This window comes from Equus caballus, chromosome 30, assembly GCF_041296265.1.
Source record: "Equus caballus isolate H_3958 breed thoroughbred chromosome 30, TB-T2T, whole genome shotgun sequence".
NCBI classification, from domain to species: Eukaryota; Metazoa; Chordata; class Mammalia; order Perissodactyla; family Equidae; genus Equus; species Equus caballus.
Genome location: NC_091713.1, coordinates 7,585,742 through 7,602,609, shown reverse-complemented (window position 1 = coordinate 7,602,609; position 16,868 = coordinate 7,585,742). Strand labels below are relative to the sequence as shown.

At 46.7% G+C, this 16,868-nt stretch overlaps 1 protein-coding gene across 6 annotated transcripts in view; it reads right to left on the bottom strand.

The window, feature by feature from the left end:
* LOC138921490 (ral guanine nucleotide dissociation stimulator-like) overlaps nucleotides 1-16,868 on the bottom strand; it is a 265,069-nt gene that overhangs the window by 10,707 nt on the left and 237,494 nt on the right. For 4 of the 6 annotated variants that reach the window (XM_070255648.1, XM_070255645.1, XM_070255646.1 and 1 more), the window contains one exon: nucleotides 77-1,618. In XM_070255648.1, the coding sequence (XP_070111749.1) occupies nucleotides 77-214 (138 nt within the window). In that variant the 5' untranslated portion in view covers nucleotides 215-1,618. Of the gene's footprint in view, nucleotides 1-76; nucleotides 1,619-1,812; nucleotides 2,416-16,868 lie in introns of those variants that run through there. The other 2 variants (XM_070255650.1, XM_070255644.1) reach the window with 2 other exon arrangements.

Sequence of the window (16,868 nt, the reverse complement as noted above, 5' to 3'; positions counted from 1 at the left end):
ACACACAAGGAGGCTCAAAGTGGTGTGTGGGTGGCATCCAATTGTGGCCTAACCCGGTTGGCTTTCCCTGTGTTACCTGAGTGCTCCTCCTGCCAGTTGGACAGAGGCGGTGCAGGTGAGGGCCAAGCCAGTGTCTATAGTGACTGAAAAGTCTCTTTCTCTTGGATTTCCTGAAGCCGGAGCCTCCACAACTCGGGAGACAACAGGAGAACATCCTCTTGTCTTCAGTGTCGCCACTCAAGTGGGCTCAATAGGATGCTATGTCTAGAATGTGGGCGCCTGGAGACCAGTGTGCTAAGTTCTGTTGGGGTCTGTCTCCAAGGAAGTGAGGTCACTTCCTCAAGTTTCCCTTACCTGGGCCCCTTCCTTCAATCACACCCACCGAAAACCTCTCTGGGATCTTGGCTGCAATGCAGGACTGCAACCTCTTGCCACTTGAGAAGTAGTGGTTCAACTCTATGATGATGTTGGTCTTGCTTTCTAAGTGTGTGTGTGTATGTGTGTATGAGACTGTTTTCTGCATCTTGCCACGTGGGTCAGATTGACTCCTTTCCTTGGAAAAATTGTCTCTAACCACTTTCTCTGGGCTTTATTTTCATGTCTTGAACAGTGCTGTCCAACAGTAGAATTTCACACTCTATCTTATGAAATTTAAACTTTTTTTAAATACTCACATTTAAAAAAGTAAAAATAAACAAGTTAAACTAATTTTAATAGTATATTTAAACCCATTATAACCAAGATATTACCATTTGTCCAGGCAATCTATATAAAAATTAATAGTGAGATAGTTCACATTTTTTTTTATTGGGATCAACAAATCCATTTACATAGTCTCCGTTTGTAAGTTGAAACTTTATACATATGCGGTTTCTGTGTCCCCCACTCAGAACCTGGGCTGACATGTTAGAGAGGAAATAAAGCAGAACAGGCATAAGTAACGCTCACTGTCAATCCAGCTCAGCATGAACACTCACCACTGACAAAAAGGCTGTCCCTGACCAGGCAGTAGAGGCCCCCTCTGGGTCACATGGTGGATCAGCTGGTTCAGCACCCAGGAATGCTGCTCTCTGTCACATGGGGTCTCTGTCACACTCTCCATCATGAGCCATGGGGTCAGGGTGGTAGGTGCAGACAGCTTCCATGCTGGAGGCTGCCCCTTCCTCCACAGGCCCGGGGAGAGAGGAATGTGGGGACTCTAGAGAGATGTCCTGAATCCTCTGATAATGGGGGCCAGAGGGAGGGAGGAGCAAATTGGCAGTCAGTGGGAAGAGTGAAAACTGGGGTGGTCACCGAAAGTGTTCATGACTCTCAAATGCTCAGAAAAGGGACTTCCCTGAGGGAGATCAGTCTACAGCCCAAGACAAGGGGCCCAGGCTGCTCTTCTTGAACAAGGATCCAAGCAGGGGAGGAGGCAGGAGGAGGACGAGCAGGAGAGACAGCAGGTGGGGTACGGCTGGCTGGGACTCACCCTGCCGGGAGCTGCTGGCACCAGGGTCTCATCAGGTGCTGCAGGACTCTCTCAGTGGAGTTCAATGTGGCTGAGCCCTTGCTCATGTCTGTCAAATACTGGAGATGGTGGAGTTGAGTGTGAGGGCCTTCAGGTCGTGCCCCTTGGCTGCAAGAAGAGAGGGAGAGAGATGGCCATCACTGAGAGCTGGCCTGAGACCAGACCAGAAGCCTGAACTCAGTATCATCTGTTGCCTTTGCTCCCAGTGGAACCACCACCCAATGCTGTGCTCGTCCAAGTCGAAGCCAGCATATCTCTCAGCTCCTCCTCCCTCCCCTGCCAGTAACACCAATTGCACTTACAGATTGCTCCTCAATGCGTTCCTTCTGTTCATTCACGTCCCAGGTAGGTCTGATCTTTTCTCACGGGAACCAACACCCTAACATGCTCACTGGATGCATTGTCTAAAGGATGTTCTCTGCCTTGAACATTAGAAGCATTTTTCTGAAATGAAGATCTCACTAGAACACTCCTGCTCTAGCATCACCCATGGCTCCCTAAGTCCTTCAGGGTTAAGTTCAAACTTCTTGACCTGGCACTCAAAGCCCTTGCACATCTGACTCCTGCTGACTCTTCAGCCTCATTGATGCATTCACTCTGAGTTAGGCTTTGTGCTTCAGGCAAACCAAATTCCTGTCAATTCTCCTGTACACTATGCTGTTTTTGCCTACAGGGCCATTGCTCATGCAATTTCCTCTGCCAGGAACATGCTCCACACCTTATTTCCCTATATAACTCCTACTCCTTCTTAAAGACCCCAATTGGGCAAAACTTCCTCCAGAGAGCTCTTCCCACCCAAAGGATGCCAGGTGCTTCTCCTCAAAACATCCCACCTTGTATTAGAATTTTCTGTGACTTTGACAAGACCAGGGGCTCTCTGTGGGCTGCATCAGATTGAAATATTGGTATAATCCTTGTGATCAACATGCTTGCCCTCAAAGCAGAATTGCACACATCGGCTTCCCAGCTGCCCAGTAAGAATTGGTCAGTTGAGGTGTGGGGCTGGAGAGCTCCTCTGGGGAAGGGAGAGGGGCCCCCTAGGCCTGTGGTGTCTTCTGGTTGCTCAAGCAATGAGGAAGTAGGCAGGAACATGCTGCCCAGCTCAGGAGCTGTGGAAAGGGCTGTCGTCTGGGAGAGACAGAGACCCCACACAGTGGGTGAAGCCCCACAGGCTCATCTGCACTCCAACAGTGGCTGTCCCGGGACAACCATTCACAGGTGAGCCATAAATGTGAGTGACAGAAGGAGGGATTGTGTGAGTAGAGGGATGTTCGAGCCTGTGAGTGAGATGAACCCAAGAGAGACAGTGTGCTTGAAGAAGAGAGAGACGCGACAAAGAGATAAGTAGAGGCACAGATAGAGGGGATACCTGGATGGACAGAGGAAGAGCGGACAAATGGAGGGTCACAGGGAAAGCAGGAAGAACAAAGACAAGGAAGAGAAGTTGAGACATGGGAGGAAAGAGGACGGAAGGAGAGAAGAAGGACAAACAGGCGAACAGGCAGGAGGACAGTTGGACAGATTGATACCTGGACAGATGCTCGGGTGGATAGATGGAAGGAAGGAAGGAAAGATTGGAGGGAGGGAGGGACGGAGGAATGAAGGATAGAAGGAAGAGAGGAAGGAAGGAGTCTGAGAGGAGGGAGAACTGGGAAAATCACCTGCCCACGTTCAGAGGGTGCTTTAAAGGGAGGTTAAGGCTGAGAATACAGGACCCCTAACTCCCAGGCTTGTGTCCACCTGTCCCAATGCTGCCTGTTATTACTCGTAGAGACGGGCATATGGATGTAAAGGAAACCTTGAGCCCTACCCTCACAACACACAAAACTCAATTCCTGGACACTTTGACCTAAAGGGGAAAGGTAAAATAATGAAACTTCTAGAAGACAACATAAGAAAACATCCTTGGGACCACAGGGTAGAAAAAACTTCTCAAAGGAGACACACACACACACACACACTCTCCATAAAAGAAATATCGGTAAACTGGGATTCATTAAAATTTAGGCTTTCGGTTCATCATAAGACACATTACAAGAGGGAATTTGCAAGTCACAGGATGCGAAGAGATTGTCCCACTTCCAATATTCAGCAAAGGATTCACATGCAGAATACAGAAAATCTTCAGCATATTTCTTAAATAAAATGCAGTGAAAGAGATACATATTAATGCTGGTTATTTTAATGAGCCACATTTATTTTACAAGGACAGTGAACAAAGCAATCTGAAAAGCAGGGGGTGAAAAACGAACAGTAGATAAACAGAATCCCGGGAGGGTTTGGAAAAAGCAATAGAAGCCCCTTACATAACAGTTCATTGGCCTTAGAAAAGGAAAGTACTACTGGATTCTGTTAGGAAGTCAGAAAGATTGAAATATCTAGTGGCTTCAGTGGAAAAATAAGATAGGAAAAAATAACTATGATAGTTATTTCATTTTCCTCCAAATGACTTTATCCCTTAGAAAGCAAGGCACTTTCCTTTTCAATCATCAACACATCAAAGTTTAATTTCCCTCCATTTAGCCTTTTTCGTGGCCATAGGTTAGAAGCAGCAAAGGGGCTCAGCAGGCTGAACCAGTCTGCAGACATACTCTGTCCTGTTCCACACTGGCTCACACACGTGCAAAGTGGTCGCTTCTCACAGGGGAAAAGCCTGCAGGGCTGAGGGGCAGCCACCCCTTGGACCCTGTTTGTTTGTACCATTGGAAATTTCTCCTGAGTCCCTACTCAAAAAGGAAGTGGGTGGGGGGTAGAATAAGAAGGCCATATATTTGAAGGAAATAGGAGAAAATATTTCATTGTGAAAGTAATAAATGTTGCTTTTCAGAAGTCATGTGTATGTTGAAAGTCTATGTCTTAAGGTACCATAATGAAACAATGTACACCTCATCTTCTCCCTCTTTTATCTGAGCATTAGGTTAAAATCCATGAAATTCCTAAGCTTAAAAAAACACACAAAAATCACAAGGAAAGTTTTGGAGGTCATGGATGCGTTCAGCACTTGGTTGTGGGGATGATATCATGGGTGTATGCATATGTCCAAACTAACCAATACACATATAGAAAACGTGTGCATTTTTTGTCTATTACTCATACCTCAACAGAGCTAAAAATTCAAATAAATTCCTAAGTTTACTTTTTGAGGGTGTATAAAAGTCAAAATTTCTAATAAAATTCAGATTCTTAATTTCTGAACATAAATAGCATTCCTGCTTTGATGGGTGACCCCACGACTCTCAAAAAAATCAAGAGCAATTGCTACTGTCAATCTCAGTGGAAGTTATTTTCAACACCTCACCCCCTCCTTTACACCTCATTATTTAAAAACCAAGGAAATAGTCTTCAGCTTTTAAAATGAAGGAGTAAATGAGTCAGCTTGACATTATACTTTATTCAAGATTTAATGTTAAGTAAAGGAAATAACTGAGCATGAGCAGAATCCCTTCCATAACTCATCTTTTCTCCTATGCTGATAATAAAAATGACACTCTACTGAAACATAGTTTGCATGATATATTCTCAAGTAAATATACTTAACTGCTGGACATTTTATTTTGAGATTCTTATTCAATTTCTTCATATTTATCTATAAAACTTATTTGGCATCTTTCATCTTTTTACCATTTTCATCTTTTTAACTTTCGAAGGTTTAACTTTCCAAGAGACTATTTTTTAATGACGAGCTAACTGATGAATTTGTGCACCAACTGTTTTTTTGAGACTGAATATACAAATGGACAAAGGCCAGATCATATATGACAGTATAACTCTGACCCCCAACGTGGGAAGCAAACATCCCAAGAAGCCAAATCACAGCCCCTGCAGCATTCAGCACAGAACAGTCAGCACTTGGTCAGTAACTGCCAGTTTCCAAAACTCTTGTTCTGCTTTCAACACAGGACCGCCAGAGAAAGCCACGTATGCTCCCTAAACCATCACATAGGATGCCTGCCTTCTACTTAGTGACCTCCGGCTTCCCCATGTCAACAACTTCCAATCAGGCCACCCCTCCCCCACTCCCCTGACCTCTGCCACCCTCTCCCCTCCCTTTCCCTTCTCTCCTCTTCTTGTGCATGCAACAATCCTCTCCTGTCGCATTACAGTCTCTGCAATATTTTTAGCGTGTGATAGAGCAGCTCCTCCCTCAGAGTTCTTCCTGGTCCATATTTTCCTAGCTTAGCTTATGCGTTTATTTTTTCCATGTAGGATCATTTATCTAACTCAACAGAAAAGCTCGTTAAAATTTTATTGGCATTGTATTCAATTTATAAAGTAATGGGACTGACCATTTAATGAAACTTCCTAACTTAAAACATAGACTGACTTTCCATTTGCCAACTATTTTTAATTGAAATTTATAGTGTGATCGTTGTAGATTCTACACTGCTGTAAGGAATAACTCCAAAAGTTCCAGTGTACACTTTACCCAGTTCCTTACAATGATAACATTCTGCAAAACTATAGAACGATACCTGAGCCAGCTTGTTGGCATTGATGCAATCCACTATCTTATTCAGATTTCTCCAGTTTTACTTGTACTAATTTGTTCCTGTGTATTTAGTTCTGTACAATTTTATCAGATGTGCAAGTTTCTGTATCCATCACAGCTAAAATAATGACCAGTTTTATCACTACAAGGTATTCTTGTATTGCCTATTAAAAAATCAATGGATGTTATTTTTTAGAGCAGTTTTACGTTTACAGCAAAATTTAATGAAATACACAGTGTTCTCATATAGTCCTTGCCCCCACATATGCATAACCTTTCTGTTGTCAATATCCCTCGTCAGAGTAGTATACTTTTCACAATTGATGAACATACATAGGCACATCATTATCACTCAAAGTCCATAATTTACATTAAGGTTCACTCTTGGTGTCAGAGATCACTAAGGTATAACTCTGTGGTCCCTTTCTGGATTCTCTACTCTGTTCCATTGATTTATGTAGCTGTCCTACAATGAAAATGATGATGCTGTGATTACAGTATGTACAAGGCAATACTAAATATTGTTAAAGTGTTTACTGCCGCATTATTCTTCCTGTCATGATTGTTTTAGCTACTCTCAGCTATGTGCCTTTCTATATAAATTTTAGAAAAAGGTGTCTCTGTCTACAAACTGTGGTGGAATTTTTATTAGAATAATATTAGACCTATAGATCAATTTGGGGATAATTGAGACCTGTACTCATTATTCTATCCAGTAACATGGTGAGGACTGCAGAATTCTCAGCACATAACAACTCCTTCCAAACCCCCACACCAGGAGGAGACTCAACCAAACTCTGGCGTGGCTTCTAGCTGCATAAGTCTGTGTAACCGGAATGACTCCAGCCCACCATGAAAATGCCTTCCTGAGAGCTCAAAGCTGACAGAAAAATTTGCTATTTATTTTAGTCAACACCCAATTATAGGCCTCTGATCCCCCTTCTTAGAGTATTTACTAAAGAGGGCTTACAACTGTAGATATGTATCTCTCACAATTCTCTAAAGGACCTAAGAGCCACTCCTTTGAAATACGATCATTAAGACAGATAGAGCCTCTTTCTCTCAACTTCTGAGTGAGGATAGAATCCTAACTTTGATAACTGCAAAGTAACGAACACAGTGGGTCTAATCACAGTTACACTGACCAACCTTTGTCCTTTTTCACTTCTTTGACTCTACTGAGCCCCTGAACCCTGCTCCTTCATTCCCTCCTTAAAATTCTAGATTCACCTCCGTACAAATCTGAGCGCAGCTCAGCTTCTGTCAGCTGTTACTGAATAAAATCTGCTTTCACCACTTTAACTAATTTCTGCTGCATTTGTCTCTGACAATAGTAAGGCTCTCAATTTATTTGCATCTTCTTTAATCACTGTAATCGGTATTTTATAATTTTCAGCATCAGATCCTGTACACATGTTCTTGAATTTATGCCTGAATATTTCATGTTCTTCGGAGTGGTTTTAAATAATACAGCATTTTCAAGTTTATCATCTGCAGGTTCATCATTAGTTGTAGAAATAAAATTGTCTTTTGTGTGTTGATCTTGTACTTTGTACTTGGTGAACTTTTTGTACTCATGTATTAGTTCTGATTTTTTTTTTTTTTTGTAGATTCCCAGAGTTTTTTTACACAGACAACAATGAAACTAGGAATGGTTACATTTTTTCCTTTCTAAACTCTATGGCTTTTATTTCCTTTACTTCGGTTATTGCCAGAAGCTTCAGTATTTTGTTGAATAAGAGTAGTGAAAGTGGTATTCCTTTCCTTGTTCCTTATTGTGGGGAGAATCATTTAGTCTTTCCCTGTTAAGCATGAAGTCAACTGTGCATTTTCTGTAGATGACCTTCAACAAGTGAAAGTAGTTTCCATCTATTTCAAACTTGCTAGAAAATTTTATGACAAACAGGAGTTGGATTGTATCAAATGTTTTCTCTACATCTCTTGCTTATTAACAAGTCTTGCCCTTAAACAAATAGACAGCCAGTTATTTCTCTGGCAAAAATTGGTTTATCTGGGATTAGCAAAGAATAGCCATTTGGAGTGTGCAACCATGGCAAGCCATGCAGGAGCACCCAGCAAGGAAGAGAGGAGAAGCTCTTTTATCTCAGAGTGGGGAAAACTGTGGGGGCTATTGGACACAGTCTTGAGGGCAGTGGCTTTTCATCGGCAGAGTTGTGACAGTCTCTCCTTGGCTTAGTTTCTGACTGGTCAGGAAGAGAAAGTCTTTATTCTTCCTGTTGCACTGCGCCTTTGACATAGGGCATGAGAACTCCCTCTATTAGCCTTCCAACACTATTTCAACTACGTTTCCGTTTATTAACTTTCACATGTCCCCATTTTGATTGCGATCTTTCTCTGAAAGCACTGTTGATCTGCAGTCAGATTTTTCCACTTTCAGTAGCCTCTCGTCCCTCGATGCCAGGAAGGAGCTTCTCTGGGAGTCATGTCCCAGGTTGGAGGAAAAACACACAGATTGGAAACCTATCGCGGCCACATTTGAGGAACACAGAGTGAGAGGAGGGAGAACTCTCTGGCACTTTTTACCTGAAGTTTGCACGCTATCAAGATCAGAGGCATTGGAGATGATCTGAAGTGTCATGTCATCCTCAAAGGTTTGGCAGACAAACTTCCAACAGACCTGGTCCAGACACCTTGGAAACCTTCGCATCAGATACTGTCTGCTTCCATTTGGAGAAATCTTTATTTTTAAGTCACCAAATGATGTGCAGTTCCCCCCAGAGTTTGTGCTTTCTTCAGGTGTGTCGCGTGAATCCAAGTCTTGAGTTTTGTGGCAAAAAGCTTGGCTAGCAGCGCCCGACTGAGGAAAATACTATCACCTTGGTTGAGTTTTGTTAGTTTGAAATTTTTGGTAAGTTGTTCCTTGTTTTCAAGTTGTTAAATTTATGAGAATGGAGCTGTTTATATTATTTTCAATGGCTGAAGAACCTGCAGTGATCTATCCCTCTAGTGTGTCTCAGGCCTTTGAGGGTGAAGAGGCTTCCCCAAAGCTTCTTGAGGCAGAACCCTGTTTGCTGTTGGCCCCTAACAGCTTGAGTGCATCTGGGTTGGGGAGGAGACAGAGACTTCCAAGAACAAGTTGTTTCTTCTTGAAGGAATGCTGAAGATGCCCAAAGTATGGTACTTTGACATACAAATTATTTGGCGCCAAAAGCAATCGAGAGCCAGCAGATGCAGGAAAAACTCTTGATCTCCACCTTGACTGCTTTAAATGAAGGATAGACTTCCTCTTTGGAAAGGAAATTTATGTTTACAAAGGAAATTTCCATTAGTAAAAGCATCTGCACCAGAAAGAGAATGACTCTTAGAGAATTTTTTTTTGAGGAAGATTAGCCCTGAGCTAACATTCCCCACCAACCCTCCTCTTTTTGCTTAAAAAGATAGGCCCTGAGCTAACATCCATGCTCATCCTCCTCTACTTTATACGTGGGATGCCTGCCACAGCATGGCTTGATAAGTGTTGTGTAGGTCCGCACCTGGGATCTGAACTGGTGAACCCCAGGCCATCAAAGCAGAATGTGTGAATTTAACCCGTGTGCCACCAGGCCAGCCCCTACAGAATTTTTTTTTTTTTAGGAAGATTAGCCCTGAGCTAACTGCTGCCAATCCTCTTCTTTTTGCTGAGGAAGACTGGCCCTGAGCTAGCATCCACGCCCATCTTCCTCTGCTTTATGTGTGGGACACCTGCCACAGCCTGGCGTGTCAAGTAGTGCCATGTCTGCACCCGGGATCAGAACCGGCAAACCCCAGGCCACCAAAGTGGAACGTGCGCACTTAACCAGTGAACCATCAGGCCAACCCCTAGAGAATTTTTTTAACTGAGAGATTTATCTGCATAACAAGGCAAGCTTTATTTATTATACATTTTCTCCCCTCATCTTCCCATAATTTTTCTTCAGCCACTTCCTGCTGCTGCTCACCCAGATGGCTTCCTGCTTCCAAGCTCCCCCATGTGCACCCAGTGTGGACTGGACTTGCAACTGGCAGCTGGTGTGGCGCTGCCTGCTCGAGGGCTGCAGAGCACCATCCTAAGTCTCATCCGCAGCATGACCTACCTGGCCAGCAATACTCAGGATCTGCCACCACTGCACAGGATTGGGGCAGCTGCACTGATGGTTCAGATTGTGGGCAGTACCCAGCCCAATTCCCACTCACTTTTGTTGACCACACGCCTGTGCTGTTTGCAGATGGTACAGATTTAAAAGAGAAGTCATATCCTGCTGTTAAAGTGGAACTGTTGGACTGACTTGAGGGATTTTTCAACACCTGTAAAACTAAAGAGAAGCTGGGAGAATTATCAGAAGAGTTCTACAAAAATGAACTACTATCGATTGAAATGTTGAATATACATGTGCCTGCAGTTGCTAAATTGAGATGTCTTTTAGATAGTTCTCTAGGGAAGATTTACTAGACATTCCGACATCACTTATCCAAACAAGCAACAGAAATGCTCCAAATTTTAGATACTGTGACTCTGGAGGAAACTGTCCAAGATGATGATACCACTGCTTGTGAAACCAATGCAAGAATTGAAATTGCTTTAATAAAACAGAAAACTTGGGGCCGGCCTGGTGGCACAGTGGTTAGGTTTGCGTGTTCTCCTTCAGTGGCCCGGGGTTCACCGGTTCAGATCCTGGGTGCAGACCTATGCACCACTCATCAAGCCATGCTGTGGCAGGAGTCCCACATATAATGTAGAGGAAGGTGGGCATGGATGTTAGCACAGGGCCAGTCTTCCTCAGCAAAAAGAGGAGGATTGGTGGTAGATGTTAGTCAGGGCTAATCTTCCTCAAAAAAAAAAAAAATTATAACAATAAAACAGAAAAAGCGAGAAAGATGATAATAAATGCATTATATGAATATGCCTCAATAGGATTTCACACATCCTAGGTACTTTATTTTCTGGCACATTGTTATGGGATATCATGCAGGTGATTTCGACATATCCTGAGTGTTTTCAATGCGTGTCCGACACCTGATTCTGGCGTGTCCGGCAGGTAGTTTCAGTGAATCAGGCACCTGGTTCCGGCGTATCCAACAGGTGGTCCCGGCATGTCTGGTAGGCGATTCCAGCACATGTGACATGTGGTTCCGGCGTATCCGGCAGGGGATTTCGACGTGTCCGGCAGGTGGTTCCAGCATGTCCAGCACCTGGTTCTGGCATGTTTTGCAGGTGGTTCAGTCATGTCGGCACCTGGTTTTGGCATGTGCGACACCTGTGTCTGGTGTATCTGGCAGGTGGTACTCACAAGACTGGCAGGTGGTTCAGATGTGTCTGGCACCTGGTTTTGGCATGTGCGACACCTGCGTCTGGTGTATCCGGCAAGTGGTTCTTACAAGACTGACAGGTGGTTCAGGTGTGTCAAGCAGGTGGTTCTGGCATTTCAGGCACCTGGTTTTGGCCTCTGCTGTACCTGTTTCTGGTGTATCCATCACATGGTTCCAGTGTGGCTGGCACATGGTTCTGGCATATTCGGCAGGTGGCTTCAGCGTACTGGGTGCCTGGTTCCGGCGTATCTGACAGTGGGTTCCATGGTTTCTGGCAGGTGGTTCCTGCGTGTCTGGCATGTGGTTCCGGTACGCTCTGAATGTGGTTCCAGCGTGTCCGTCAGGTGGCTACCATGTGTCCAGGACCTGATTCCATCGTGTGCGGTTGGTACTTTCAGAGTGTCCAGGTGTTGGTTCCAGCATGTCTGGCCGTTGGTTCCCGCATGTCCAGGGGTGATTCCGGTGTGTCCGGCAGATTGTTCCGGCCTTTTCCAGAAATTGCTTCTGGTGTACCCAGGACCTGGTTCTGGTGTATCTGGCAGGTGATTTTGGCGTGTCCAGCAGGTTGTTCCAATGTGTTACGCTGGTGGTTCCGGCCTCCGTGGCAGGTGTTTGTGGCATGTCTGGCACCTGATTCTGGCGTATACGGCAGGTGGTTTCAGAGTATCTGGTACCTGGGTGTGGCACATCCAACTGGTGGTTCCGAAGTGTCTGGCAGGTGGTTCCGAAGTGTCTAGCATGTGGTTCTAGTACGTTCGGAAGATGGCTCAGGCGTGACCGTTGGGTGCTTCAGGCATGTGCGGGAGTTGGTTCTGGCGTGTCAGAGTCATCGTCCCAGCATGTCCGTCATTTGGTTCCAGGTGGTTCTGGCTTGTCTGGTGGGTGCTTCCAGTGTGTCTGGCGGGTCGTTCTGGCATGTCTGTGTGGTGGTTCCAGAGTGTGTGGCGGGTGGTTACGGCATGTCTACCAGGTTTTTCCAGCATCCAAGGTGCCTGGTTCCAGCGTATCAGGCAGGTGATTTTGGCGTGTCCAGCAGGTGGTTCAGGTCTGTCCGGGAGATGGTTCCGGCGTGTCCAACATGTGGTTCTGGCATATCTGAGAGGTGGCTCCGGTGTGTCCGGCATGTGGTCCCGTTCTGTCTGGCACATGGTTACGGGGTATCATGCAGGTGATTTCAACGTGCCCTGTCGGTTATCGAGGCCTGTCTGACACCTGGTTCTTGTGTGCCCGGCAGGTAGTTTCAGTGAATCAGGCACCTGGTTCTGGCATATCCAACAGGTGGTCCCGGCATGTCTGGTACGTGATTCCCGCCTGTGCAGCACATGGTTCCGGCGTATCCGGCAGGTGATTTTGACGTGAGCGGCAGGTGGTTCCAGCATGTCAGGCACCTGGTTCTGGCATGTCTTGCAGGTGACTCACTCGTGTCTGGGACTTGGTTCTGGCATTTCTTTAAGGTGGTTCATTCATGTCCAGCACCTGGTTTTGGCGTGTGCAACACCTGTTTCTGGAGTTCTCGGCAGGTGGTTCTCACAAGACTGGCAGGTGCTTCAGGCGTGTCCAGCAGGTGGTTCTGGCATGTCGGGCACCTGATTCTGGTGTGCCCAGCATGTGGTTCCAGACTGTCTGTGAAGTGGTTCAAGCTGGTCTAGCAGGTGTTTCAGGTGTGTCCAGCAGCTGTTTCAGGCGTGTCCGGCACCTGGTTCTGGCCTGTGCTGGACCTGTTTCTGGTGTATCCGTCACATGGTTCCAGCGTGTCTGGCACATGGTTCTGGCATATTCGGTAGGTGGCTTCAGCATACTGGGAGCCTGGTTCCGGTGTATCTGACAGTTGGTTCCATGGTGTCTGGCAGGTGGTTCCTGTGTGTCTGGCATATGGTTCTGGTACATTCGAAAGGTGGTTCCGGCATGTCCAGCAGGTTGCAACAGTGTGTCTGCGACCTGATTCCATCCTGTCCGGTTGATGCTTTCAGAGTGTCCTGGCTTTGGTTCTGGCCTGTCTTGCAATTAGTTCCCACATGTCCGGTGGGTGATTCTGGCGTGTCTGGCAGACTTTCCAGCCTTTTCCAGAAATTGGTACTGGCGTATCCAGGACCTGGTTCCGGTGTATCTGGCAGGTGATTTTGGCGTATCCAGCTGGTTGTTCTGGCGTGTTAGGATGGTGGTTCCAGCTTGTGTGGCAGGTGTTTGTGGCGTGTCTGGCACCTGGTTCTGGCATATTTGGGAGGTGGTTTCAGTGTATCTGGTACTTGGTTCTGGGATATCCAACAGGTGGTTCCAAAGTGTGTGGCATGTGGTTCTGGTAGGTTCAGAAGATGGTTCCGGCCTGTCCGTTAGGTGCTTCCAGAATGTCTGGAAGTTGGTTCTGGTGTGTCAGACTCATGTTTCCAGTGTGTCCAGTGGGTGGTTCCAGGTGGATCTGGTGTGTCCGGTGGGTGCTTCCGGTGAGTCTGCTGGGTCATTATGGGATGTCTGTGTGGTGGTTCCAGAGTGTTCAGCGGGTGCTTTTGGCATGCCTGTCGGGTTTTTCCAGCCTCTAAGGTGCCTGGTTCAAGCATATCCAGCAGGTGAGTTCTTTCTCAGCTTCCTAAAGAGCTGGAAGCAAGACAGTTTGTGGCTTGTCTCCGCTTGAGGGACGGAGACAGTGCTTTGTGCCATCCACCTCTCGAGCAATATAGGGCATGGTTGAGAGCAAATGGGCCTTTCTGACATAGGGGCTTTCTGACACTCTCTCCACGAATGCACAAGGACAGTTGGTTAAAAGCCTCTTGTCTCTATCCTCCTAAGCTTGTGGAATCACAATCATTCGGGCCTTGGCCCCATTGCTTAAGGGGAAGATGTAGCCATTACCCCTGAGCCGAGTTGGCAAGAGGGAAATGTGGCAGAAGCAGAAGTTCTAAAGCAGCGAGTTAAGGGCTGGGAGGAAATGGCGTTCAGCTGCCTGTGTATGAGAGGTTCCCAATATGCTGTAAGAGCACTGTGGAAAGCGACTTCTTTCTCAGCTTCCTAAAGAGCTGGAAGCAAGATGGTTTGTGTCCTGTCTCCCCTTGAGGGATGGAGGCGGTGCTTTGTGCCTTCCACCTCTAGAGCAATGTAGGGCACGGCTGAGAGCAAAGGGGCCTTTCTTCCATAGGTGCTTTCTGACACTCTCTCCTCCAGTGCACAAAAGCGGTTGGTTAAAAGCCTATTGTCTCTCTCCTCCTAAGCATGTGGATGCACAATCATTCGGGCCTCAGCCCCCTTGCTTAAGGAGAAGATGTAGGCATTTTGTCTGAGCTGGGTTGGCAAGATGGAAATGCCCCAAAAGCAGAAGTTCTAAAGCAATGAGTTAAGGGCTCCAAATAAACAGCATTTCAGGTGCCTTTGTATGAGATGTTCAAGGTACACTATAAGAACAGTGTGGAAAGTGAGTTCTTTCTCAGCTTCCTAAAGAGCTGGAAGCAAGATGGATTATTGCTCATCTCCCCTTGAGGGTTGGAGGCAGTGTTTTGTGCCTTGCAATTTTAGGGCAATGTAGGACTCTGCGGAGCAAACTTGGCCTTTCTTCCATAGCTGCTTTGTGAACACTCTCTCCACCCATGCACAAGGGCGGCATGACAGGTTGCCAGTATGCTGTAAGAGCACTGTGGAAAGCGAGTTTTTCTTAACTTCCAAAGAGTGGTTGGTTAAAATCCTATTGTCTCTCTCCTCCTAAGCATGTGGAAGGGCAACCATTCGTGCCTCAGCCGAATGATTCGGGCGGGACTTGTGTGACCCACCTGCCTTAAATGCTGGAACCAACTGTTGGACACTTCAGAAGCATCATCTGGAAACGGTGGAACCACCCACCGCAGATGTGAGAATCAGGTCCAAAACGTGCCAGAAGCACCTGCAGGACACACCAGAACCATCTGACTCAAACGCCAAAATCACCTGCCGGATACACAAGAACCACTTGATGGACACTCCAGAATCACATGACGGGCATGAAAGAACCATCTCTCAGAGTGCCAGAACCATGTGCTGGAAATGCCGGAACCACATCACTGACAGACATGAACTACCTGCTGGACACGCCTGAACCACCTGCTTCACTCGCCGGAACCACCTTCTGGACAAGCCAAAATCACCTGCCAGATACACTGGAACCAGGCCCCTTAGAAGCCGGAAAAAGCCAACAGACATGCCAGAAGCGCCTGCCGCACACTCTGGAACCACCATACAGACATGCCTGAATGACCCGCCATACACACCAGAAGCACCCACCAGACACGCCAGAACCACCTGGAACCACCCGCCGGACACACTGGAACCATGACACTGACACACCAGAACCACCTTGCAGACATGCCAGAAGCACCCAAAGGACATGCTGGAACCATCTTCCGAACGTACCAGAACCACATGCCAGACACACAGGAACCACCTGTCACACACTTCGCAACCACCTGTTGGATATGCCGAGACCATGTGCCAGATACACTGAAACCACCTCCCGAATACGCCAGAACCAGGTGCTGGCCATGCCACAAACACATGCCAGACAAGCTGGAACCACCAGCCTAACACGCCAGCACAACCTGCCGGACATGCCAAAATCACCTGCTGGATAAACCGGAACCAGGTCCTGGATACGCCAGAACCAATTTCCAGAAAAGGCCAGAGCAACCTGCCAGACAGCCTGGAATCCCCCGCCAGGCATGCGGGAACCAACTGTCAAACACGCCGGAACCAACACGTGGACACATTGAACGCACCAACCACACACGAAGGAATCAGGTTCCGGACACATGGTAGCCACCAGTCGGACACGCCGGAACCACCTTCAGAACATACTGGAACCATATGCCAGACACACAGGAACTACCTGCCAGACACCACGGAACCAATGGTCAGATACGATGGAACCAGGCGCCCAGTACGCTGAAGCCACCTGCTGAACACGCCCAAACACTGTGCTGGACATGCCAGATCCATATGATGGATACACCAGAAACAGGTCCAGCACAGGCCAGAACCAGGTTCCAGAAACAGCTGAAACAGCGGCTGGACACACCTGAACCACCTGTTAGACCAGCCTGAACCACTAGATGGAGAATCCTGAACCACATGCCAGGCACACTGTAACCAGGTGCCCGACACGCCTGAACCACCTTCTGGACACGTCTGAACCACCTACAAGTCTTGTGAGAACCACCTGCCGGATACACCAGATACAGGTGTCGCACACACCGGAACCAGGTGATGGACATGACTGACCACCTGCAAGACATGCCAGAACCAGACATGCCAGATGGGGAAGAGGTGATTTTGGGGGAGAGGAGCTTTGTAGATTTCTCACTCGGGCACTTACCTGTTTTGTTCTCCATCCAGGTTTTTTCTGGGAGCAAGTTCTTGAGAAACCTATAATGAAAAGTATGAGCTATCTACATAGGGAGAACTCAGACTTCGTTCAGCAATTCCCTGGGCATCTGGAGACTCGATAGAATACTTTTTTCTTTTTCCATTGCCAACACCCATGCCCATTCAGGCCTATGTGAGTTTTTACAATGCTCCTCCAACTGGTCTCCAAGCCTCCAGCGTGCCTCATTTCTCTTCATCGTAGAG